Source organism: Festucalex cinctus, chromosome 20, assembly GCF_051991245.1.
Source record: "Festucalex cinctus isolate MCC-2025b chromosome 20, RoL_Fcin_1.0, whole genome shotgun sequence".
NCBI lineage: Eukaryota > Metazoa > Chordata > Actinopteri > Syngnathiformes > Syngnathidae > Festucalex > Festucalex cinctus.
Window position 1 is genome coordinate 1,545,638 of NC_135430.1, and position 27,088 is coordinate 1,572,725.

Genomic DNA, 27,088 nt, shown 5'->3' on the forward strand with positions numbered 1-27,088 from the left:
CTGCCGTAATCTACTAATTCTGTCCGAGAATGATATCCCTGGTGCCAAATTCACTGGTGTAGACGTCATAGAACATACTAATGTTAAATTGAAGAGATGGCTTGCGCGTAGAGGGGCTGAAAAAGACGAGGAAAAGAGACGACCTGATCCACAGGGAAAGTTTTTTTTGCTCCCCCTCAAAACATCGTCCTACGTAACTGACACTGACATTCTCAAGTTTCAACAAGCTATCCTTTTACCACCATATGCCCTGTCTGTCATATCTGGTTGTGTTACATCTTTGATAGTTGTTGGGGGTAAATTTTTATTGCTTTTTTGTGTATGTGTGTAGCATGTGTGTGCATATGTCTCTTGGGCACAACCAACAACACTCGCTATACCTCAATTCTTTCAATTATTATATCCTTACTGCGTATAAAGTCATTACCTTAATTCAGAAAAGACCCGACATATTACTATTAAGGTAAAAAGCTTCACTTCGCTAAACTGCTCTTTTGGACGTCCCGTTCAGATTCATGACTGAATTTTTAGATTCGGGAAACAAAGAATATAATATGTGGACGGTTGTAGTGTCTTGAGTGGTTTCTTCAAGTTCCATAACAGCTGTGTTTACTCGACATGTTTTTCCGGCGATAAACGAGAACAAAACAAGCACTATTTGCATGGCTCGTCAATGAGCGAGCTTCTTTCTGACCCACTTCCGGGTTTAAGCTGCTGAAGTCAAGTGGCCTTGCGGTCAAAAAATAGCATTCGTGCGGTTCCCCATTAGGACTGTTCGCAACCGTTATTGATTCCTAGGTACCGAGAGTTGGAGAGCGGGTCCAGATGCGAAAGTACCCATCCCTACTTGTGAGTGAATGCAGTGCAGGTTATGTTTTCATCGTGGTCTGATAAAGGTTGCAAAGATGTTTTCAAACAGTTTTACTTGCTGCCTTATAATTTAGAACATTTAAATTAGCCACCCCCCCCCCCAGAACTAACACCCACATCATGATCCACGTGCCATGATCCCTACTTCCCAGTGCGCCCATGCTTCTCACCTTTTTCACCCCTGACCCGTTTTCATGCCTGATAAAAGAAAATAACACTTATAGTTGCACAGCTATTGTGCATTCATACATCATGTTTTCAAATGTTTAACTCTTTGACCGCCAAAACCGTTTAATGTCGTTTAGTAAAATCACGATGTATGCCGCCATAAATGTTAAGTGACGTCAACTACTTTTTTTTTTTTTTTTGTGTGAATATATCAGTGGTAAGTGCAACGTCCAAGTGCAGCGCAATGAGTTGTGAAATCAAAAACACCCACTAACTATGGCCAGCAGATGGCAGAGGTAGCTGCTCGGGCCCTAACTCGAGCTGCGAATTACATGTTGATGAAATAGAACGTTTTCAAGGCCGACGTGAATGATCAAAGCCTTTGTAACATTAAAACTAATTTGACGGAGCGTCACTAAACAAAAAAAATAGTATCAAAGTCACTGTTGTGGAGAAAATGTATCTTTTCAATTTTCGCTCAATGTCACTCAAATGACCTATTTTCAAATGGTGATTACTAAAGAACCAAATAAGGTAGGAACATACTTTTTTTTCTAATGAAAGAATGGAATGTGATCTTTCATGTGGTACCCATGTTGTTTATGGAGCAAAAGAACAGAATATTCTGTTTGCTTCGAAAAATGAGTTAAAATGCTCGAAATCCGCTGGCATTGGGGGTTGTCTTTTGATAACGTGTGGCAGTAAAAGAGTTAAATTGCATGCTAAAAATTCTACAGCAATCGCTGTAAAACATATTGCTAAGATGTTTATATTATCTTCAAAACCTTGTATATATCTTCACATTGAAATCCATCTAATTACAGTTTATAGCATTTTTTTCCTATTGTCTTTGTAGATGGCCCGACTATTCTACCACAAACCCCAATTTGCTATTCTGGATGAGTGCACCAGTGCCGTGAGTGTTGATGTGGAAGACTATATCTACAGCCACTGCAGGATGGTATGATGTCTTTTATTGCAAACTTCTAATGAAATAGTACTTCTTGTGATTATGTAAACTTGAGCAACTCACTGTGAATATAAAACGCTGACATCTTTAAAACGGGTAGAATTGCAACGGGGGGGGGGGGGGGGGGATTTTGTTGTTGTTTATTTACTTGCAAACTTAAACATTTGAATGGGTAGACATAAAACGGATGTCAAGTCACGATAAAAGCTCTGTTAATTTCCAAAGAATAACACACACTAATATTATTTGCACCCTGAAACTAACCATTCAAATTCTGATTATTATTTTTAATCAAGCTTGTTTGGGGTCTGGGATCGATTTGCTGGTCAGCTTCTGTTTCGGTGGCCATTTGCCACACAGACAATTGCAGATTATATCTGCAGTCAAACTCCGAATAAACGTTTTCCAGTCTCTTAGCACCCTCTACTGGTTGAAAGCTGATACTACAGTCAAGCTTGGGGACTGGGATTCAGCTTTCTGTGTCTCGTCACTCCCTGTCTTTACCAAACAGGTTCTATTTGGGAATATCTCCATTTGTTACCGATTTGTGCCATACCAAAAGTATCTTACTGTTTTGTACCCTATTTTGCACCTCCTGTGACTCAACTTTAAAATGGATCATTACTGTTGTTCAACTAGAATAGGCTACAGTATATAGTACACATGCTTTAGTCAATGTGAGATGAATTCTGAGGAGTTCTAAATATCTTCACACATTTATACAATACAGTCAGTCGTCTGTAAGGAAAAAAAACTGCGCACAATTCTCAGAGATCAGTAAAAGGTTTGTATTTTCCTTTGGCTGAGCAAAAACGGGTGATTATTATCTGGGTTGTTTTTATTTTTATCAAACAGATAATTAATTTTAACATCTTTGAATTGATTGAATTGGTTAGTAGTAATTTATTGTCTTTCTTTTGTAGGTGGGCATTACTTTGTTCACAGTCTCTCACAGAAAGTCTCTTTGGAAGCATCATGAGGTAAGCATTGAAAGGAAATCACACCTCCACTTTATTTATACAGTGTTTAAAAACAGCTCTAACAAAGTGTTGTATGTTAGATTAAATTAAATCATATTGATACATATTTATCATCCATCCATCCATCCATCCATCCATCTTCTACCGCTTATTCGAGGTCGGGTCGTGGGGGGAGCAGCTTTAGGAGGGAAACCCAGACTTCCCTCTCCCCAGCCACTTCAACCAGCTCCGCCGGCGGGATCCCAAGGCATTCCCAGGCCAGTCAAGAGACATAGTCCCTCCAGCATGTTCTGGGTTGTCCCCGGGGCCTCCTGCCGGTGGGACATGCCCGGAACACCTCCCCAGGGAGGCATAGGAGGCATCCGAACCAGATGCCCGAGCCAGGGGATTTTGTTAATATTTGTCAACTGTGGGCATGTGAAGTCCTTTGAGACTCTTTTGTAATTAAGGGCTATATAAATACACTTGACTTGATTCAGCTGGCTCCTCTCAACGCGGAGGAGCAGCGGCTCGACTCTGAGTCCCTCCCGGATGACCGAGCTTCTCACCCTATCTCTAAGGGAGAGCCCGGACACCCTGCGGAGGAAACTAATTTCGGCCGCTTGTATCCGGGATCTTGTTCTTTCGGTCACGACCCACGGCTTCGTGGCCATAGGTGAGGGTTGGAACGTAGATCGACCGATAAAGAAAGAGAGAGCTTTGCCTTTTGGCTCAGCTCTTTCTTCACCACAACGGACCGTTACAGAGTCCGCATCACTGCAGACGCTGCACCGATCCACCTGTCGATCTCCTGCTCCATCCTGTCCTCACTCGTGAACAAGACCCCAAGATATTTGAACTCCTCCACTTGGGGTAGGATCTCATCCCCGACTCGGAGAGGACACACCACCCTTTTCCGACTGAGGACCATGGTCTCAGATTTGGAAGTGCTGATCTTCATCCCAACCGCTTCACACTCTGTTGCGAACCGCTCCAGTGAGAGTTGGAGAGCCTGGCTTGATGAAGCCAACAGCACGATATCATCTGCAAAAAGCAGAGCTGAAAAGCTTTGGCCACCAAACCGGAACCCCTCAACGCCTCGGCTGCCCCTAGAAATTCTGTCCATAAACAGAATCGGTGACAAAGGGCAACCTTGGCGGAGTCCAACCCTCAATGGAAACGAATCCGACTTACTGCCGGCAATGTGGACCAGACTCTGGCAATGGTTCTACAGGGACTGAACAGCCCGTATCAGGGGGCCCGGTACCCCGTACTCCCGAAGCACCCCCCGCAGGACTCCCCGAGGGACACAGTTGAACGCATTCTCCAAATCCACAAAACACAAGAGGTTGAGCGAACGCACCCTCGAGGATCCTGCTGAGGGTGTAGAGCTGGTCCACTGTTCCACGGCCGGGGCGAAAACCACACTGCTCCTCCTGACTCCGCGATTCGACTTCCCGACGGACCCTCTCTGCAACACCCCTGAATAGACCTTACCAGGGAGGCTGAGGAGTGTGATCCCTCTATAGTTGGAACACACCCTCCGGTCCCCCTTCCTAAATAGGGGGACCACCACCACGGTCTGGGGTGGTGGTCAAACAGTAAATACAGCTCAGGTTAGGATTTTTTAAAATGCGCTGGAGACATTTGCTGTGTGCTGAGAGGGTGAGAGCACTGCGCGATTGTGCACGCGCACAGTTTAGAGGGAACACTGATCGCAGGTATGTCGCAAAATGACAGGGACGACAACCTCGCATTTTGCGAATTCAACATTCGCAACGTTTGGTAATGTTCGCAGTTCAGTGGAATATGGCCTTTAGGAACTCGGGGTGGATCTGATTCACCCCCGGGCCTTTGCCACTGAGGAGCTTTTTAACCACCTCGATGATTTCGACCCCAGAGATAGGAGAGTCCACCTCAGAGTCCCCTGACTCTGCTTCCTCAAAGAAACATATGCCGGTGGAATTGAGGAGGTCTTTGAAGTATTCTGCCCACCAACTCACGACGACATCACGAGTTGAGGCTCGATCTCCACTATAAATAATGGGAAATGGTGCACTGCTTCCCCCTCCTCAAATGTCGGATGGTGGACCAGAATTTCCTCCAGAAGTCATTTTCAATGGCATCACCGAACTCCCCCCAAGCCCGAGTTTTTGCCTCAGTGACTGCCGAAGCTGCATTATTCTTGGCCAGACAGTACCTATCAGCTGTCCCACAGGCCTAAAAGATAAGACTCCTTCTTCAGCTTGACCCCTTAACTCTTTTGTTCCCCAAAACATATACATACGTTCTATGTTAAATGTTTGTGTCTCAAAGACGGATTTATACGTTTTTGTTTTTTATGTTAAAGCATACAGAAGGCTTTGATGCAGTCTCGCAACTGCAGTGAATGGGTGAAAAAAATGGTAGTAATTACAAAAACGGCCAGATGGTGGCAGCAGAGTATAAGAGATCAACCAGGGCCATGATGAAAACAAGCTGTTTTCCCCATAGTTTTAAACAGATTTGTGAATAATGATTAAACTTGGCTATATTCTAATGCTAATTGCTGCAAAACGGAAACAGATAGAAATATACTTTTTTTTTTCCCCCTGATGAAAGAAGAGACTCTAATCTTTATTTTGGTAGGTTCCATATATTTATAGCAAAAGAACACAATATTCTGTGGGCCTTCCAAAATCAGTCAAAATCCCCTAAAGGGCTTGTGTCGGTGAAAATGGCTGGGAGTCAATGAGTTAACCACTGGTGTCCACCAGTAAGTTTGGGGGTTGTCGCCACGACTGGCATTGACCACCTAATGGCCACAGCTCTGATCGGCCGCCTCACAATGGAGGTGCGGAACATGGTCCACTGAGACTCCCCCTCCCATTTGCCAAAAAAAGTTTGGCAAATTGTCTTCAACATATCTTAGTAGTCACACTGCTTTCACTGCTTTCTCAGTAGGTCCAACCTACAGTAAGAATAGTCCTTTTATTTGTATTGCAATAGGTAAAGCCATGAAACAGGCCCTGACAAAATAATCATTGATAACTTCCCACAAGTTTACTGAATCATTTTCTTAATGAGACCAATGTGTGAAATTCCATTATATACAGTGGTACCTCTACTTACGAAATTAATTTGTTCTGGAAGAAAGTTCTTAACTCATTTGCTCCCAATAACGTTCTAAATACGTTTTTTTTTTTTTTTTTTTTATGTTTTGAGTGTCCCAAAGACGTATTTATACATTTTATTTTATTTTTATGCTAGAGCAGTGGTGTCCAAACTACGGCCCGGGGGCCATTTGCGGCCCGCCATACATTTTTTGGCGGCCCGCGGCAAATACTAAAAATAATTTTTCAATGCTGTTTAAAAAAAAAAAAGAGGGTGGATTAAACATTTCTTTTTTTTTAAGTACTTTATTTATAAATTTTCAGTTTAAAGAACAAACAGTCAAAAACAAAACAGACCAAAACAATTAAACACCCCCCAGGCCAAAAACAAAGAAAAAGAAAAACAAAACAAAAGCAAAAGCAAAAACGGGTACTTGACATCAAAAGACAAATGCTATAAGAGGTAGGGACCTGATTGAGAAAAAGAAACATATACATATATAATATCACTGCATACATACATATACCAATATATCCAAGAAATGCTGATTGAGTACAAACCCAGCAGGGCTCTGAGATCTACAGACTTGGGCCAACTAGTGGAACCCAGAATTCGAAGCAAACATGGTGAAGCTGCATTTAGCTGTTATGCTGCACACAGATGGAATAGGCTGCCAACAGAAGTGAAGTCAGCCCCGAGTGTAAATGCTTTTAAATTCAGGTTAAAAACTTTGCTTTTTTCTTATACCTTTGATTAGGGACTTTTAAACAGCTTTAATTAAGTGTTTTTTTATTTTTTTTTTTTATTTTTTATTTTTTTTTTTATTTTTTTTTTTATTTTTATTTTTATTTTTATCATTATCATTTTAAACTTCCTTATGTTAAATTTTTTTAAAGTTTGTTGCATAATGTTTTAAGATTGTTAGTTTGTAACCTATTTTCATTTATTTTTCTTCCTCTGAATGTTAACCACTGTTTCTTGATGCTTATGTGTTGTCTTTCCTCGTGTAAAGCACATTGAGTTGCCTTGTGTATGAAATGTGCTATACAAATAAACTTGCCTTGCCTTGCCTTGCCTTACACATATACATATATATATGTGTATATATATATGTGTGTATATATATATATATATATATATATATATATATATATATATATATATATATATGTGTGTGTGTGTGTGTGTGTGTGTGTGTGTGTGTGTGTGTGTATATATATATATATATATATATATATATATATATATATATATATAGATAGTTAGATAGATAGATAGATATAGATATATATATATAGATATAGCGAGTTAGTACGTACCGAGGCTGTTGGCAATTTGTATATTTTAACCCAAGAGACAAAAGATGCTCCAAAGCCAAATTTATCCAGCGCCATAAACAAGTAATTCCATTCAACGCGATCAAAGTCTTTCTCTGCATCAAGGGAAAGCACCACCTCTGGTTGGTCAGCTGAGTGAGCAGAAGAGAGGACATTAAACAATCGGCGCATATTATAAAATGATTGTCTCCCTGGTAGAAAACCTGTTTGATCAGGGTCAACAATACGAGGCATTATCACCGCTAGACGGCGTGCCATCACCTTCGTAAGAATTTTATAATCACAGCACAAGAGACTTATTGGGCAATAGGAGCTGCAATCCAAGGGATCTTCATTCTTTTTCAATAAAACCGATATAGTTGCTTGAGTCATGGTGGGAGGCAAGGTCCCTACCGAGATAATTTCTTTAAAAAGTGCACTGAGTATAGGCATGAGCTTATGAGAAAACGTTTTGTAGAATTCAATAGGGATTCCATCAGGACCCGTTTTTTTCCCACTCTGCAACGAGTTTATCGCCTGGGTTATCTCAAGGTTCGTTATAGGAGCATCAAGTGAGGCCTTATCCCCCACTCCAATTTCGGGCAGTTGTAAATTGTCCAGAAAGGTTTGAATTTCTGCAACTTCTGGAGATTCCGACGTGTAGAGTTCTTCATAATATGCTTTAAATCTATCGTTAATAGTCTGGGGGTGTGAAGTGATTAGACCTGATGCGGTACGTATTTCAGGGATAGTCCTACGGTTTGTTGCTTTAATTGATGACTTAATTTTCCTGCCTTATCGCTATGTTCATAGTATGTTTGTTTTGTTCTTAAGAGTAACCGTTCCGTTTTTTTTATAGAGAGGTTGTCATATTCTGTTTGCAAAAGTAGTTGTTCCTTATAAAGAGCAGGTGAAAAATTTTGTGCGAGTTCGTTGTCATGATCAAATATCATTTGGGCTAATTCCTTGAGTCGTTTGGTTTGATTTCTATTCTTATGGGCTACATATGAAATAATATGCCCTCTAAGATAGGCTCTGAGTGATTCCCATATAATAGAATACGACATACCAGGGGTGGTGTTGACTTGTAGATAAAAATCTATCTCATCAGAAATAAACTTTGTAAAGGACCGGTTTGCCAGTAGAAGAGGATCAAATTGCCACGAACGCTGAGGTAGAGGGTTATTTGGAAAACACATATCTAGTTGTACGGGGCTGTGGTCGGAAATCACGATCGGATGGTTTTGGCAGTTAGTTACAAGGGAGAAGGGCCTGCAATCAATCAAATAGAAATCAATTCTTGAGTATGAAAGATGTACCGGCGAAAAGAAGGAACTGTTTAGACGTTGGATTCGAATGTCTCCAAGGGTCGAGCAAATTATACGTTTGTATAAATGAAGAAATCAGTAAGCTAGATTTTGACACAGGCCTATTACGCTTTGGGTGTGATTTGTCTAGTGTTGGTTGTAGTGTGCAGTTGAAGTCACCACCCAATATCATCAGATGTGAAGTGAGATCAGGTAGTTTACTTATGAGGTTAGAGAAAAACTCTATTGTCCCAGTTAGGGCCATACAAATTCACAAGGGCAACTAAATTACCATACAGTTTGCCAGTCACAATGACAAACCGTCCATTATTGTCTGACAACTCATTAATTGGTACGAACGGAATACCTTTTCTTATCAATATTGCCACTCCTCTAGACCTAGTTCCATAATTGGAATGAAATATATGGTCAATCCAACCCTTCTTCAACTTTGCATGCTCACTACAACGTAGGTGGGTCTCCTGAAGGTACATAATGTCTGGTGCCAGCGATTTTAGATGTGTGAGAACCCTGTTACGTTTAATAGGATGTTGTATCCCTCTAATGTTCCAGCTTATGAATCTGATTGAATTCAAATTTGAAGTTGTCGTCATTTTCCCATTGCTTTTAACTCATTCACTCCCAGCCATTTTCACAGAAGCAGTCCCGTTCGCTCCCGGCTGTTTTACTGGATTTTGACTGATTTTGCAAGGCCCACAGAATATTGTGTTCTATTGCTATAAAAGCATGAAACCAATCAAAAGAAAGATTAAAGTCTCTTCTTTCATCGGGGAAAAAAAAAAAGTATGTTTCTATCTGTTTCAGTTTTGCAGCAATTAGCATTAGAAGAGAGCTAAGTTTAATCAGTTTTCACAAATCTATTTAAACTTGTGAGTAATTGAGCTATTTTTCTACATGGCCCTGGTTGATCTCCTTTGCTCTGCTGCCACCTGCTGGCCGTTTGTGTAATAACTACCATTTCTGCAACCGTTCTTTGCAGTTGAGAGGCTGCATCAAAGCCTTCTGTATGCTCTGTCTAGCATAAAAAAAAACAACAAAAAAAACGTATAAATACGTCTTTGGGACACTTAGAACATGAAAAAAAACATATTTACACGTTATTGGGAGTAAATGAGTTAATGACAAATGTCGCGTTGCCACCAGCAGTGAAGCTAAAAACATATCACTGGTCCTCATAGAAAAAATTTGAACAAAGCGTACCCATAGAAAACACACACAATAAGGACACAAAACACCCAAATAAAAATAAAATGGCCTTGGAAACCCTTGCCGACCTGTCCTAAACAACCAGGTCGCACTAGCCTTACCAAACGCAAGGCTAAACCCTATCATTAATCAGGTTAATTAACATTAGACCATAAACTAGAACCCCGCAGAACTTGGTCACTTGAATAGTCAGGACAGCATTTATGGCTTTTATAAAACAGAAACAGCAAATTAAACATAAAAATTATGTAATAAAGTATTGATCAAATAGTGTTGATCATAATAATAATAAAAAAGTAAATAAATAAAAATAATATTATATTTAAATAATAATAATAATAAAATAAATAAATAAAAAAATGTTGGGCAACCCACGTATGTGTGTTCATACATATGATGATGTCAAATCAAATCAAATCAAATCAATGAAGATTAATGAGCGAGAGAGAGAGTGAGAAAGAAAAAAAAAAACTGTTCTAGTAAAATAAATATAAATACACTTTCCCCAGCTATCTCCGATATAGTATTAAGGATAAACAAAACTTTAGAGGCATCTTGTGGTGAGCACACAAAACCGCCATCCCTCTCATCTCATCCCCTCTCAAAAAATAATGTAGAGATACAATATATACGCCGTACATATACAAACATATATCCAAATGTGGACCATTGTAGAGAGGAAAGAAGAAGGAAAAGAGAGAGAAAAAAAAATCAGTCAAGATCAATGGCAGAGATGACAGCTCTAATCAAATAAAAAGTAATGAATGTCAAGCCTATCATCAGTCATGTGAGATCAACTGTGAACAGCACCCTAAAGACATTTATAGGAGTGGGTGAACGGAAAAAAAAATACTCACAGAATGGATGATTCATACCGCCAGCGAATGGAATAACTATAAATAATATAATCCTTGTGCGACTTTTACTTGCTGGAAGTTGTTCCCTATGCAGCAAAAGTATAATTTACATAAGTTTGGGCTTCCTCTGGCGACGCGAAGATCCGTTCCCGATTGTCGTGGCTGATGCGCAGGCGGGTAAATTACAGTAAAACCTCCGCTGACGAACGCTTAAGCTCACGAACTTTTCGCCTCACGAACATTAAATTCGAGAGCATATAGTCTCTGCTGACGAACTAGTTTTCGGCGGACGAACCAAACCACGCGGTCGAACGTGAGAAGCTGACGCACACTCACGGCGTCCCAGTTCGTCACCCCCCTTTCTTTGAGTGCGGACGCGGTTTGTGTTTGATAGACATTTTGGACCATATTGAGTGTACTTTTGCTATTATGGGACCGAAAAAGACCCCACCACAGGCTAGTGTTAAGCCTAATGCTGCGTTCTCACCAAAAGCGAGGGACGGCGATTCGGCGGCGCGTTTGCATTGTAGTCAATGGAGTTCGCGCCACTAAAAAACGTACCTCAAAATAGGAGAAAATAGTGCCACGGCTGTTTAGTCCCAGGAAAGAAGTGAAAATAGTTGGCGGTGCTCACTTTTTGTTGACTCGCTAAAGTGCTCCACTTTCTTGTTCACCAAGGGACACGCCTCCTCCGCTCCGGTGAGCACGAAAGCGCGAATGAGCGGCAACCGTTCCATAAACACTCTACGTGGTGAAACGCTCGCGAATGAAGCGTTCCAGTTCGCCTTTTCGGATTTGGTAAGAACGTAGCTTAAGAAGACATTAAAGAAAATTACGATTGAGCAGAAGAAGGAGATCATTGAAAAACACGAACAATGTGTGCGTTTGTGTGACTTAGCGTCCCAGTACCAGTACGCTAAGTCTACCATTGCTACCATCTTAAGAACTACCATCACAAAGGTAAATAAAACGACTTTATTATACAGTACAGTTTATTTCTTTAATTACAATACAATAGCACATTTATTATACATAAAATAAGGTATATTTTTGTGTAGTTTTAAGGCTTATTTAGTAGAAAATTATGTTTTATAGGGACCTGGGAACGGATTATTCTCATTTTAATGGTTTCTTATGGGAAATAAATGTTCTGAAGAAGAACTTTTCGCCTTACACACACTTTCTGGGAACCAATTATGGTCGTGAGCTGAGGTATCACTGTATACCGAAGCGAACACCCTCTAATCCACGGAGCTGCCGTCTCACGCCGTTGTATCCCGCTCGGGCTTTGGCCACTCGTGTTGTGAAATCCGGGTACATCCCGTCCACGCTGACCCGTTGCTTCTCCCTGGCGAGGCGAAGAATGTTGGCGCAGTCCTTGAAGTAGTGCAAGCGAGCCACAATCACACGAGGTCGGTCTCCTTGCTTGGGTGCTGGCTGTAGCGAGCGGTGGGATCTGTCCAGCAGCGCCTTCTGGAGCAGCGCCGCTACGGCGACTGTAGAACCGCCATGACTTTCCGGCACCCCGACGATCCGGATGTTGTTCCTCAAGACCTCGCCTCCAAGTCCTCACATTTCTCCTGTAATGATTCCAATTGAGCCTTGAGATGAACCACCTCGCGCCGCAACGAAATGATATCGTCCGTGCATGATGATAAACTCCTCTCCATCTCGCTGGTGTTGCTTTTCAGCGTGGTTAACTCCGTAGCAACCGTGCTCTGGTAAGACTGCAGTTCAGACTTTATAGCTGTGATGTCTGCCCTAAATCACTCCATTTACTTCTCCAGCACGCTTCTGATTTCGGTTTTTATCACGTTCCTAATTTTGGCGCGCAGTGACATAAGTAGCTCTTGTTTGAAGGCTTGAGTGGTCAATATCGCAGTTCCGTCACTTTATCACTTTTATCCGGGGATGAGCTGGGGCCACCAGGCTTCGCCTGCAACAAAGTTGCATTGCGTGTTTTCGAAGATTTGCCGGCCATTTGTCGCCCTTTGACTTCCGTTCAAAATCAAAATGAAACTTAAAAAATTAAACAAAAAGTGTAGTCTGTCCAAAAGTGCCGTCTTTAAACGTTTTTAATGAAAGTTCCGCGGAGCTCAACCAAACACGTCTACTCCATTACTCGGCTCATCAGCGCCTCCCGGCTTAAAACATTTCTCGCTACGCAAAGACACAATTTTGCAGCTAATAATTCAGTTTCAGAAATAAAAATAGTTTCATCCACTTGTTGCTTTGTGTCAAGGTCCAATTTGTAAAAACATCACAATTAAATTAATAGTTCTTAACTCTTTGACTGCCAAAGACGTTTCATGATGATTAGTAAAATTCCAATGAATGGAATGCGATCTTTCATTTCGTAGCCACATTGTATATGTTGTAAAGGCGAACAATATTCTTTTTTCCTTGAAAGATGAGTTAAAATGCTCAAAAGCGGCTGGCACTGTGGATTTTTAGGGCCCGAGCAGCGACCGCTGCGAGGTCCCTATTGTTTTTCGTTCGAATTATTATTATTATTATTATTATTATTAGGGCCCGAGCAGCGACCGCTGCGAGGTCCCTATTGTTTTTGTAAAAATTATTATTAGGGCCCGAGCAGCGACCGCTGCGAGGTCCCTATTGTTTTTGTAAAAAATATTATTATTATTATTATTATTATTATTAGGGCCCGAGCAGCGACCGCTGCGAGGTCCCTATTGTTTTTCGTTCGAATTATTATTATTATTATTATTATTATTAGGGCCCGAGCAGCGACCGCTGCGAGGTCCCTATTGTTTTTGTAAAAATTATTATTAGGGCCCGAGCAGCGACCGCTGCGAGGTCCCTATTGTTTTTGTAAAAATTTTTATTATTATTATTATTATTATTATTATTATTAGGGCCCGAGCAGCAAATTCTTCTTCTTCTTCTTCTTCTTCTTCTTCTTCTTCTTCTGCTTCTTCTGCTTCTTCTGCTTCTGCTTCTTCTGCTTCTTCTGCTTCTTCTTCTTCTGCTTCTGCTTCTTCTGCTTCTGCTTCTGCTTCTGCTTCTGCTTCTTCTTCTTCTTCTTCTTCTTCTTCTTCTTCTTTATTCTCCGCAAACGATCCCGATTTTGGGTACCTAAACATTCACGAAAACTCACCGAACTTGGCACACTCCTCAGGACCGGCGAAAAATTTGATATTATGAAGTCGTCATAACAACGCGACTCTATAGCGCCCCCTAGCGTAGAAAAATAAAAACCAAGCCCGGCATGTTTGAGCTAGAGCAACGAAAATTGGCAGGCACGTGTAGCACCCCGAGATGCACAAAAAAAAGTCTATTGGGACCATGTAGCTAAAATGTACAGGAAATGAGCTATGAATTTTTTAATGTCCAATTTTGGCCTATTTTGGCACATTCACTGTGGTCATGCTTTTTCCCCCTCTGCAAACATTTTTCATCCAATTAACTTCAAACTTGGCATTTATCATCTCAAGACGTGAGAGAACAACTGGGCAAAAAGTCTTGCCTTTTCGAAATACTATATGATGGGGGCGGGGCATCAAATATTGCCTTTAAAATTTCATTTGTCCAGAAAGAGCAAATGCTTAATAACTCCCATGTTCAAGCTCCAAAAAATCTCAAACTTCTCAGGCAATGTAATAGTCACGGCCTGAAAACATCTATATGATAAAATTCAGTTATACATATAGCGCCACCTAGTGGTAACAATAAATGTCATACTTTACGTTTTTAGCTACTGCGCTGAGCTCGTTGAAGGGATCCAGTTGAAAATTGGTCAGAAAAGCCTTAAGATGTTGATCATGCCCCACACCGAATATTGTAACTTTTCGACAAAGGGCGTGGCCGCTACGGTGCCGCAAAGTCTAAAGATTTTTCGTGACAATAAAAGCTGCATTAACTTGACCGAGATGATCCTATCTTCTCAAAATTTCACACATTTGATGAGAGTCCAGCCCTAAAGACATCTATGAACTTATATTTCATCTTACTGATAGCGCCACCTAGTGGCAATTTTTTTTCTTACGAATTTTCTTCTACGTTTTTCTCCAAACACGTTAACTGGACCTACCTCATATTTGCTCAGATGAGGGATTCGGCCTTCATGATGTCACAACACGAAGTTTGTGAGTTTTCGCGAATCGCTGTGGGCGTGGCTAAGCACTGTTCGCCAAGAAAACAACGCCAGTTTTGAGGGTCTAAACATGCACAGAAACTCATGAAACTTGGCACACACATCTGGCCTGGTAAAATGAACAATATTTTATTGTTGATTGTGCTATTTTTACAAAAATGACTCAATAGCTCCCCCTAGGAATTTTTAATGAAGCAGCCCCGGTTGTACGTTTAAGCAAGATCTACGAAAATTTTTAGGTGTATGAGGGAGCCCAAGACCTACAAAGAAAGTCTCTTGGACCCATATGCTAAAATGAACAGGAAGTGAGCTACGAATTTTTGAATGTCCCATTTTTGACGATTTTTGCACATTCACAGGGGGCAGACTTTTGCCCACTTCTCCTACACGTTTCATCTGACTGAGTTAAGACTTGACCTGGACCATGTCAAGACCTGAGCCAACGACAGGGGAAAAAAATCTTGACATTTCGAAATACTATATGATGAAGGCGGGGCATCAAAATTTGTGTTTCGCACTGAAAAAGGATATGCTTAACTCATTCACTGCCAGTCATTATAGAAGATTTTTACATTTCCAATACTCACGTGATATTACATTCAATAATTATATATAAACCGAATCTACCAAATAACAGAATAGACTCCCTACTTTTTGTCCCGTCCCGTTCTTTTATAATTGACAGCAGAAAAATGTAGGTTTGCCAAAATACAGCCATTTCTCCCATGGACTCTGAAACTGTGTTTATTTCCTATAAAATGGGGCAATGATGTCATCTACCGGTGGTTGGGCATCAGTAAAGTTGTTTCCAAGTTTGATATTTACAGTGGAGCATGCTCAGATTCGCCCCCATTTAGCACCGCTCTAAAAAATACAATTGACAAGTATACTTGTCAAAGGCAGTGAATGAGTTTTAATAACTCCCCGGTACATGCTCCAAAAAATTCCAAACTTGACATGTATGTTTATCGTCAAGGCCTGAAGCTATCTCTATGACAACATTCAGTTATATATGCAGCGTCACCTAGCCCTTGAGGCATAAAAAAAAATACCCCACATACGGTATTTTGTACAAAAAATGTAAACTCATTCTAAGTGTGATAACTAAGTCATTTATGAATATTCTTTTAGTTTCCACCACTCAAAATGTTCACTGGCATCAGACTTATCCAAACATATATATATTTTTATTTATTTTTGATAGCCTCTGTGGACATTAAAAGCAATATCGTGAATGAAGGATATGCATAATAACTCCACGGTACATGCTCCAAAAAAAATCCCACACTTGACATGTATGCTTATAATCAAGGCCTGAAGGTATCTCTATGACAACATTCAGTTATAAATACAGCGCCACCTAGCCCTTGAGGCATAATATATAAAAAAAAAAAAAAAACACATACGGTATTTTGTACAAAAAATGTAAACTCATTATAAGTGTGATAACTAAGTCATTTATGAATATTCTTTTAGTTTCCACCACTCAAATTGTTCACTGGCTTCACACCGATCCAAACGTATGTACGTTTCCATTTTGTTTTATTCATTTTTGATTGCCCCTTTGGACAATAAAAGTAACATTGTGCAATGAGTACAACGAGCGATGATGTATATATACACTTTTACAAAAAATACCAATCAGGGCAACTCATTGCCTAAAAATAAATAAGGACGCTGATTTTTGCAGGTCTTAACAATCACCAAAACCCGTTGAGCTTGACACACACTGGCAAAAAAAATATTCTACATGTAAACGTTTATTATGCCATTTTCAAAGAAATTTTGCTTCCAATATGCCAGTACCCCAACGTGCCAGTACCCTAACGTGCAAGTACCCCAACGTGCAAGGACCCCAACGTGGCCCGGGCTGCGAGGGCCCTTTATAGCTGCTCGCAGCTCTAGTTATTAGGGCCCGAGCAGCGACCGCTGCGAGGTCCCTATTGTTTTTGTAAAAATTATTATTATTATTATTAGGGCCCGAGCAGCGACCGCTGCGAGGTCCCTCTTGTTTTTGTAAGAATTCTTCTTCTTCTTCTTCTTCTTCTTCTTCTTCTTCTTCTTCTTCTTCTTCTTCTCCTTCTTCTTCTTCTTCTTCTTCTCCGTAAACGATCTCATTTTTGAGGGCCTAAACATTTACGAAAACTCACCAAACTTTGCAGTCTCTTCGTGCCCGGTGAAAAATGTGATATTATGTAGTTGTCATAACAACGCAACTCTATAGCGCCACCTAGCGTAGAAAAATAAAAACCAATCCCGGCCCGTTTGAGCTAGAGCTACGAAAATTGGCAGGCACGTGTAGCACCCCGAGACGCACAAAAAAGTCAGTGGAAGCCATTTCCTAAAATGTACAGGAAGTGAGCTATGAATTTTTGAATGTTCAATTTTGGCCCATTTTGGCACATTCACTGTGGTCATACTTTTTCCCCCTTTGCAAATATTTTTCAGCCAGTTGACTTCAAACTTGCCATGTATCATCTCAAGACCTGAGACAACAACTGTGCAAAATATCTTGACTTTTTGAAATACTATATGACGGGGGCGGGGCATCAAATATTGCCTTTAAAATTTCATTTGTCCAGAAAGACAAAATGCTGAATAACTCCCATGTACAAGCTCCAAAAAATCTCAAACTTCTCATGCAACTTAATAGTCACGGCCTGAAGACATCTATATGATAAAATTCTGTTATATATATAGCACCACCTAGTGGTGACAATAAATGTCATACTTTACGTTTTTAGCTACTGTGCCAAGCTCTTTGAAGGGATCCAGTTGAAAATTGGTCAGACAAGCCTTAAGATGTTGATCATGCCCTACACCGAATATTGTAACTTTTCGCCAAAGGGCGTGGCCGCTACGGTGCCGCAAAGTCTGGTAATTTTTCATGGCAATAAAAGCTGCTTTAACTTGACCCAGATGATCCTATCTTCTCAAAATTTCACACATTTGATGAGAGTCCAGCCCTTAAGACATCTACGTACTTATATTTCATCTTACTGATAGCGCCACCTACTGGCAATTTTTTTTTCTTACGATTTTTCTTCAATGTTTTTCTCCAACCCCATTAACTGCACCTACCTCATATTTGCTCAGATGAGGGTTTCGGTCTTCATGATGTCACAATACGAAGTTTGTGAGTTTTCGCGAATCGCTGTGGGCGTGGCTAAGCGCTGTTCGCCAAGAAAACAACACCAATTTTGAGGGCCTAAACTGGCACAAAAACTCCTGAAACTTGGCACACACATCTGGCCTGGTAAAATGAGCAATATTTTATTGTTGATTGTACTATTTTTACAAAAATGACTCAATAGCGCCCCCTCGAAATTTTTAACGAAGCAGCCCCGGTTGTACGTTTAAGCAAGAACGACGAATATTTTTAGGTGTATGAGGGAGCCCAAGACCGACAAAAAAGTCTCTTGTACCCATATGCTAAAATGAACTGGAAGTGAGCTACGAATTTTTGAATGTCCCATTTTTGACGATTTTTGCACATTCACAGTGGGCAGACTTTTGCCCACTTCTCCTACACGTTTCATCCGACTGAGTTAAGACTTGGCCTGGACCATGTCAAGACCTGAGCCAACGACAGGGGGAAAAATTTTGACTTTTCGAAATACTATATGATGAGGGCGGGGCATCAAAATTTGTGTTTCGCAATGTAAAAGGATATGCTTGATAACTCCCCGGGACATGCTCCAAAAAATTCCAAACTTGACATGTATGTTTATCGTCAAGGCCTGAAGTTATCTCTATGACAACATTCAGTTATATATGCAGCGCCACCTAGCCCTTGAGGCATGAAAAAAAAATACCCCACATACGGTATTTTGTACAAAAAATGTAAACTCATTCTAAGTGTGATAACGAAGTCATTTATGAATATTCTTTTAGTTTCCACCACTCAAAATGTTCACTGGCATCAGACTTATCCAAACATATATATATTTTTATTTATTTTTGATAGCCTCTATGGACATTAAAAGCAATATCGTGAATGAAGGATATGCTTAATAACTCCACGGTACATGCTCCAAAAAAAATCCCACACTTGACATGTATGCTTATAATCAAGGCCTGAAGGTATCTCTATGACAACATTCAGTTATAAATACAGCGCCACCTAGCCCTTGAGGCTTATATAAAAAAAAATAAAAAATACCCCACATACGGTATTTTGTACAAAAAATGTACACTCATTCTAAGTGTGATAACTAAGTCATTTATGAATATTCTTTTAGTTTCCACCACTCAAATTGTTCACTGGCTTCACACCGATCCAAACGTATGTACGTTTCCATTTTGTTTTATTCATTTTTGATTGCCCCTTTGGACAATAAAAGTAACATTGTGCAATGAGTACAACGAGCGATGATGTGTATATACACTTTTACAAAAAAATACCAATCAGGGCAACTCATTGCCTAAAAATAAAAAAGGACGCTGATTTTTGCAGGTCTTAACAATCACCAAAACCCGTTGAGCTTGACACACACACTGGCAAAAAAATATTCTACATGTAAACGTTTATTATGCCATTTTCAAAGAAATTTTGCTTCCAATATGCCAGTACCCCAATGTGCCAGTACCCCAACGTGCAAGTACCCCAACGTGCAAGGACCCCAACGTGGCCCGGGCTGCGAGGGCCCTTTATAGCTGCTTGCAGCTCTAGTTATTCTTCTTCTTCTTCTTCTTCTTTATTCTCCGCAAACGATCCCGATTTTGGGTACCTAAACATTCACGAAAACTCACCGAACTTTGCACACTCCTCAGGCCCGGCGAAAAATTTGATATTATGTAGTCGTCATAACAACGCGACTCTATAGCGCCCCCTAGCGTAGATAAATAAAAACCAAGCCCGGCACGTTTGAGCTAGAGCAACGAAAATTGGCAGGCACGTGTAGTACCCCGAGATGCACAAAAAAGTCTATTGGGACCATGTAGCTAAAATGTACAGGAAATGAGCTATGAATTTTTTAATGTCCAATTTTGGCCTATTTTGGCACATTCACTGTTGTCATGCTTTTTCCCCCTCTGCAAACATTTTTCATCCAATTAACTTCAAACTTGGCATTTATTATCTCAAGACGTGAGAGAACAACTGGGCAAAAAGTCTTGCCTTTTCGAAATACTATATGATGGGGGCGGGGCATCAAATATTGCCTTTAAAATTTCATTTGTCCAGAAAGAGCAAATGCTTAATAACTCCCATGTTCAAGCTCCAAAAAATCTCAAACTTCTCAGGCAATGTAATAGTCACGGCCTGAAAACATCTACATGATAAAATTCAGTTATACATATAGCGCCACCTAGTGGTAACAATAAATGTCATACTTTACGTTTTTAGCTACTGCGCTGACCTCGTTGAAGGGATCCAGTTGAAAATTGGTCAGAAAAGCCTTAAGATGTTGATCATGCCCCACACCGAATATTGTAACTTTTCGCCAAAGGGCGTGGCCGCTACGGTGCCGCAAAGTCTAAAGATTTTTCGTGACAATAAAAGCTGCATTAACTTGACCGAGATGATCCTATCTTCTCAAAATTTCACACATTTGATGAGAGTCCAGCCCTAAAGACATCTATGAAGTTATATTTCATCTTACTGATAGCGCCACCTAGTGGCAATTTTTTTTCTTACGAATTTTCTTCTACGTTTTTCTCCAAACACGTTAACTGGACCTACCTCATATTTGCTCAGATGAGGGATTCGGCCTTCATGATGTCACAACACGAAGTTTGTGAGTTTTCGCGAATTGCTGTGAGCGTGGCTAAGCACTGTTCGCCAAGAAAACAACGCCAGTTTTGAGGGTCTAAACATGCGCAGAAACTCATGAAACTTGGCACACACATCTGGCTTGGTAAAATGAACAATATTTTATTGTTGATTGTGCTATTTTTACAAAAATGACTCAATAGCGCCCCCTAGGAATTTTTAATGAAGCAGCCCCGGTTGTACGTTTAAGCAAGATCTACGAAAATTTTTAGGTGTATGAGGGAGCCGAAGACCTACAAAAAAGTCTCTTGGACCCATATGCTAAAATGAACAGGAAGTGAGCTACGAATTTTTGAATGTCCCATTTTTGACGATTTTTGCACATTCACAGGGGGCAGACTTTTGCCCACTTCTCCTACACGTTTCATCTGACTGAGTTAAGACTTGACCTGGACCATGTCAAGACCTGAGCCAACGACAGGGGGAAAATTTTGACTTTTCGAAATACTATATGATGAAGGCGGGGCATCAAAATTTGTGTTTCGCACTGAAAAAGGATATGCTTAATAACTCCCCGGTACATGCTCCAAAAAATCCCAAACTTGACATGTATGTTTATCGTCAAGGCCTGAAGCTATCTCTATGACAACATTCAGTTATATATGCAGCGTCACCTCGCCCTTGAGGCATAAAAAAAAAAAAACCCACATACGGTATTTTGTACAAAAAATGTAAACTCATTCTAAGTGTGATAACTAAGTCATTTATGAATATTCTTTTAGTTTCCACCACTCAAAATGTTCACTGGCATCAGACTTATTCAAACATATATACATTTTTATTTATTTTTGATAGCCTCTGTGGACATTAAAAGCAATATCGTGAATGAAGGCTATGCATAATAACTCCACGGTACATGCTCCAAAAAAAATCCCACACTTGACATGTATGCTTATAATCAAGGCCTGAAGGTATTTCTATGACAACATTCAGTTATAAATACAGCGCCACCTAGCCCTTGAGGCATAATATATATTAAAAAAAAAACATACGGTATTTTGTACAAAAAATGTAAACTCATTCTAAGTGCTATAACTAAGTCATTTCTGAATATTCTTTTAGTTTCCACCACTCAAATTGTTCACTGGCTTCACACCGATCCAAACGTATGTACGTTTCCATTTTGTTTTATTCATTTTTGATTGCCCCTTTGGACAATAAAAGTAACATTGTGCAATGAGTACAACGAGCGATGATGTATATATACACTTTTACAAAAAATACCAATCAGGGCAACTCATTGCCTAAAAATAAATAAGGACGCTGATTTTTGCAGGTCTTAACAATCACCAAAACCCGTTGAGCTTGACAGACACTAGCAAAAAAAATATTCTACATGTAAACGTTTATTATGCCATTTTCAAAGAAATTTTGCTTCCAATATGCCAGTACCCCAACGTGCCAGTACCCTAACGTGCAAGTACCCCAACGTGCAAGGACCCCAACGTGGCCCGGGCTGAGGGCCCTTTATAGCTGCTCGCAGCTCTAGTTTGTTTTGAATCCGAAGCTTCTTCCTCCATGCGTCTCGAAGAATCTGTTCTTTCACTGAGAACCGAAGGAAGCGAACCACCATGGAACGAGGGGGGGCACCGGATGGAGGCTTGGGGGCCAGAGCACGATGTGCGCGTTCAATTCCCAAGTCCGGGTCACTTTCGGCTCCCAACTCTGACTTGAGAAAATTTTCAATGAAAGCCACAGCGGATGTACCTTCAGCGTCCTCGGGTATACCGTAAATTCGGATATTCTTGCGCCGGGAGCGCCCTTCCAAATCCGCAACTTTCTCCTTTAGAGCCCGTTGGTTAGTAAGAAGTTGGGTGACAGTCTCTTTGACACCAACGTCCCACTTCTCCATGTCGGCTAAACTTTTCTCCACTTCTCTGACACGTTTAACCGTCCCCTCGACTCGATTTGTCACTTCGTTTATCTTCCGGTTTACCTCCGCAGTGAGCTCCTCCATTTGTTTTTTAATATCTTCTCGAAAACATGCTCGGAAGTCAGCAAGGTCTTTTTTGAGTTCGGCTTGAAGCAAAGCCATCCCCGATATCATAACCTCGCTCATCACTTCACGAATTGAATCCAGAGTTTCGTTCCCTTTCGGGGCTCCATCTTGATTCGCTACGCTATCACATGGCGCAGCTTCTCCTTCGGTTTCTCGCTCAACATTGTGTCGTAGCCCATAACCTTTCTTCTTGCTTTTATCCCCACTCATTATGGCAACAAAATAAATTCGTTTCGACGAGTAAGACTCTTGAATTATTATCTAATTTGCGGCTGATACCCGGAGCTCAGTCACTACGCGGCCATCTTGTCTACCGCACCACCGGAAGTCCAGCTATGAATTTTTTTTATGTCCAATTTTGGCCTATTTTGGCACATTCACTGTGGTCATGCTTTTTCCCCCTTTGCAAACATTTTTCATCCAATTGACTTCAAACTTGGCATTTATCATCTCAAGACCTGAGAGAACAACTGGGCAAAAAGTCTTGCCTTTTTGAAATACTATATGACGGGGGCGGGGCATCAAATATTGCCTTTAAAATTTCATTTGTCCAGAAAGAGCAAATGCTTAATAACTCCCATGTTCAAGATCCAAAAAATCTCAAACTTCTCATACAACTTAATAGTCATGGCCTGAAAACATCTATATGATAAAATTCGGTTCTACATATAGCGCCACCTAGTGGTAACAATAAATGTCATACTTTCCGTTTTCAGCTACTGTCGTTGAAGGGATCCAGTTGAAAATTGGTCAGAAAAGCCTTAAGATGTTGATCATGCCCCACACCGAATATTGTAACTTTTCGCCAAAGGGCGTGGCCGCTACGGTGCCACAAAGTCTGAAGATTTTTCATGACAATAAAAGCTGCATTAACTTGACCGAGATGATCCTATCTTCTCAAAATTTCACACATTTGATGAGAGTCCAGCCCTTAAGACATCTACGAACTTATATTTCATCTTACTAATAGCGCCACCTAGTGGCATTTTTTTTTCTTACGAATTTTCTTCTACGTTTTTCTCCAAACACGTTAACTGGACCTACCTCACATTTGCTCAGATGAGGGTTTCCGACTTCATGATGTCACAACACGAAGTTTGTGAGTACTGTTCGCCAAGAAAACAACGGCAGTTTTGAGGGTCCAAACATGCACAGAAACTCATGAAACTTGGCACACACATCTGGCCTGGTAAAATAAGCAATATTATATTGTTGATTGTGCTATTTTTACAAAAATGACTCAATAGCGCCCCCTAGAAATTTTTAACGAAGCAGCACCGGTTTTACGTTTAAGCAAGATCTATGAAAATTTTTAGGTGTATGAGGGAGCCAAAGACCTACAAAAAAAGTCTCTTGGACCCTTATGCTAAAATGAACAGGAAGTGAGCTACGAATTTTTGAATGTCCCATTTTTGACGATTTTTGCACATTTTCAGGGGGCATACTTTTGCCCACTTCTCCTACACGTTTTATCCGACTGACTTAAGACTTGACCTGGACCATGCCAAGACCTGAGCCAGCAACAGACGGAAAAATCTTGACTTTTGGAAATACTATATAATGAGGGCGGGGCATCAAAATTTGTGTTTCACACTGAAAAAGGATATGCTTAATAACTCCCCGATACATGCTCCAAAAAATCCCAAACTTGACATGTATATTTATAGTCAAGGCCTGAAGGTATCTCTATGACAAAATTCAGTTATAAATACAGCGCCACCTAGTCCTTGAGGCATAAAAAAAACAAAAAAAAAAACACTTACGGTATTTTGTACAAAATTTGTGAACTCATTGTAAGTATTATAACTAAGTCATTTTTGAATATTCTTTTACTTTCCACTACTCAAGATGTTCACTGGTATCAGACCGATCCAAACATTGTACTTTTTTATTTTGTTTTATTTATTTTTGATAGCCTCTATGGCAGGGGTGTCAAACATAAGGCCCGGGGGCCGGATCAGGCCCGCAATGGGGTTTAATCCGGCCCGCGAGATGGTTTTGTAAAGTTTAAAAAAAAAAAAAAAAAAAAAAGACTGTCGGCCCAATTAATCAGCCGGCTACAATCAAAGCTTATAAATTCATAATTACACAAGTAAGGCTCAGTTGAGCAATGCATCTTGTACATGGAATTGCTCTGAATGTCGTTATTTTAAACACAATTTAAAGTTAGTTTGTTTAAAAAATAAAAACATGAATCAAACACAAACATGCTGAATAAGACACATTCAACTACACATATGACAAGGATTAACGTCCTTATAACTTCATTAACGGCACCCGGCACACAATCAGAGAACAATATACAGGTTTATGCAAAAAAAATTTAGGACAATATTTGTACAGATGCGCCCCACAATTTACGGCTGGCCCACAAATAGCGAAAATCTGCATGTAATTGACGGCAATGTTTTACAAATTATTTTACAATTTTACCGATCCGGCCCAATTGCGAATATATTTTCCTCCATGTGGCCCCTGAGCTAATATGAGTTTGACACCCCTGCTCTATGGACAATAAAAGCGACATCGTGCAATGAGTACGAGCGATGATGGGTATATATACTTTTGGAAAAAATACCAATCAGGTCAACTCATTCCCAAAAAATAAAAAAAGACGCTGATTTTTGCAGGTCTTAACAATCACCAAGGCCCATTGAGCTTGACACACACATCACACCAAGCAAAAAAAATCCACATGTAAAGGTTTATCATGCCATGTGCAAAGGAATTTTGCTCCTAATGTGCCAGTACCCCAATGTGCGAGTACCCCAATGTGCGAGTACCCCAACGTGCAAGTACCCCAACGTGCAAGTACCCCAACGTGGCCCGGGCTGCGAGGGCCCTTTATAGCTGCTCGCAGCTCGAGTTATTAGGGCCCGAGCAGCGACCGCTGCGAGGTCCCTATTGTTTTTGTAAAAATTATTATTATTATTAGGGCCCGAGCAGCGACCGCTGCGAGGTCCCTATTGTTTTTGTAAAAATTATTATTATTATTATTATTATTAGGGCCCGAGCAGCGACCGCTGCGAGGTCCCTATTGTTTTTGTAAAAATTATTATTATTATTATTATTATTATTATTAGGGCCCGAGCAGCGACCGCTGCGAGGTCCCTATTGTTTTTGTAAAAATTATTATTATTATTATTATTATTATTATTATTCTTTATTCTCCGCAAACGATCGCGATTTTGGGTACCTAAACATTCACGAAAACTCACCGAACTTTGCACACTCCTCAGGCCCGGCGAAAAATTTGATATTATTAAGTCGTCATAACAATGCGACTCGATAGCGCCCCCTAGCGTAGAAAAATAAAAACCAAGCCCGGCACGTTTGAGCTAGAGCAACAAAAATTGGCAGGCACGTGTAGCACCCCGAGACGCACAAAAAGGTCTATTGGGACCATGTAGCTAAAATGTACAGGAAGTGAGCTATGAATTTTTTAATGTCCAATTTTGGCCTATTTTGGCACATTCACTGTGGTCATGCTTTTTCCCCCTTTGCAAACATTTTTCATCCAATTGACTTCAAACTTGGCATTTATCATCTCAAGACCTGAGAGAACAACTGGGCAAAACATCTTGCCTTTTTGAAATACTATATGACGGGGGCGGGGCATCAAATATTGCCTTTAAAATTTCATTTGTCCAGAAAGAGCAAATGCTTAAAGGGACACTTTACTTATTCATCCATTTTCAGCAGCAAAAAGTTGCTACTTTTTCAATAATTAATTTGGTAACGTGATTATTTTTTTATGTACATTTAATAACTTTTAAACCGATGTTAAAATGAATCGAACGCCGGCATGATTGTTACACGTGACTAAATAACCCGGATGTTTACGTCACTAGTGTGTAAACGACGCTACACTATGAAACGCAGCCGTGCATCTAGAGTCAAACCCGGAAGGATTAAACCTTATCGCTTCGAGCCAACACGACAAAATAACCCTACCAAAGGACAGTCTGCCTTGGATGTGAAAGTTGTGGCGCCAGATGGTCTTTTCGGGCACAAAATAAACGATTGACCCATTTTTAATAATACTGTTATGATAAATTGAGTATTATGACGTGACTAGCGTCCATAATAAATACATAACAAATCGTACTGTATGATGCACACAGCACTGGTGCAGTTGCAGTTATTTCAGGAAAAAGAAAAAATAATATTATATATACTGTATCGTCGTTACAGCACCCAACTTCCCCGAGCTGTTTTTTTCCTTTTCTTTTTTTGCGTGGAGTCCCGATGATGTAAACGAAAGCTTGTAAGAAGGTTGTGTATTAACTGTGTTTATTTATAGACTGAATGAATTAAGGAAATGCGAGACGCCGTTACCTAGGCTGGTTATCAATGGTTTGGATGCGAACGAAATTAATAGAAATGCAAATGAAACTGGAATGCACCACATGAAGAACAGCGGGACAGAACACAA

The 27,088-nt window shown here is 40.3% G+C and overlaps 1 protein-coding gene across 3 annotated transcripts in view; it reads left to right on the forward strand.

Moving 5' to 3' along the window:
- The window catches only part of abcd3a (ATP-binding cassette, sub-family D (ALD), member 3a), a 301,524-nt gene that overhangs the window by 247,699 nt on the left and 26,737 nt on the right, over positions 1 to 27,088 (forward strand). For all 3 annotated transcript variants that reach the window (XM_077508600.1, XM_077508601.1, XM_077508602.1), the window contains 2 exons: positions 1,895 to 1,999; positions 2,932 to 2,988. In XM_077508600.1, the coding sequence (XP_077364726.1) occupies positions 1,895 to 1,999; positions 2,932 to 2,988 (162 nt within the window). The remainder of the gene's footprint in view (positions 1 to 1,894; positions 2,000 to 2,931; positions 2,989 to 27,088) is intronic.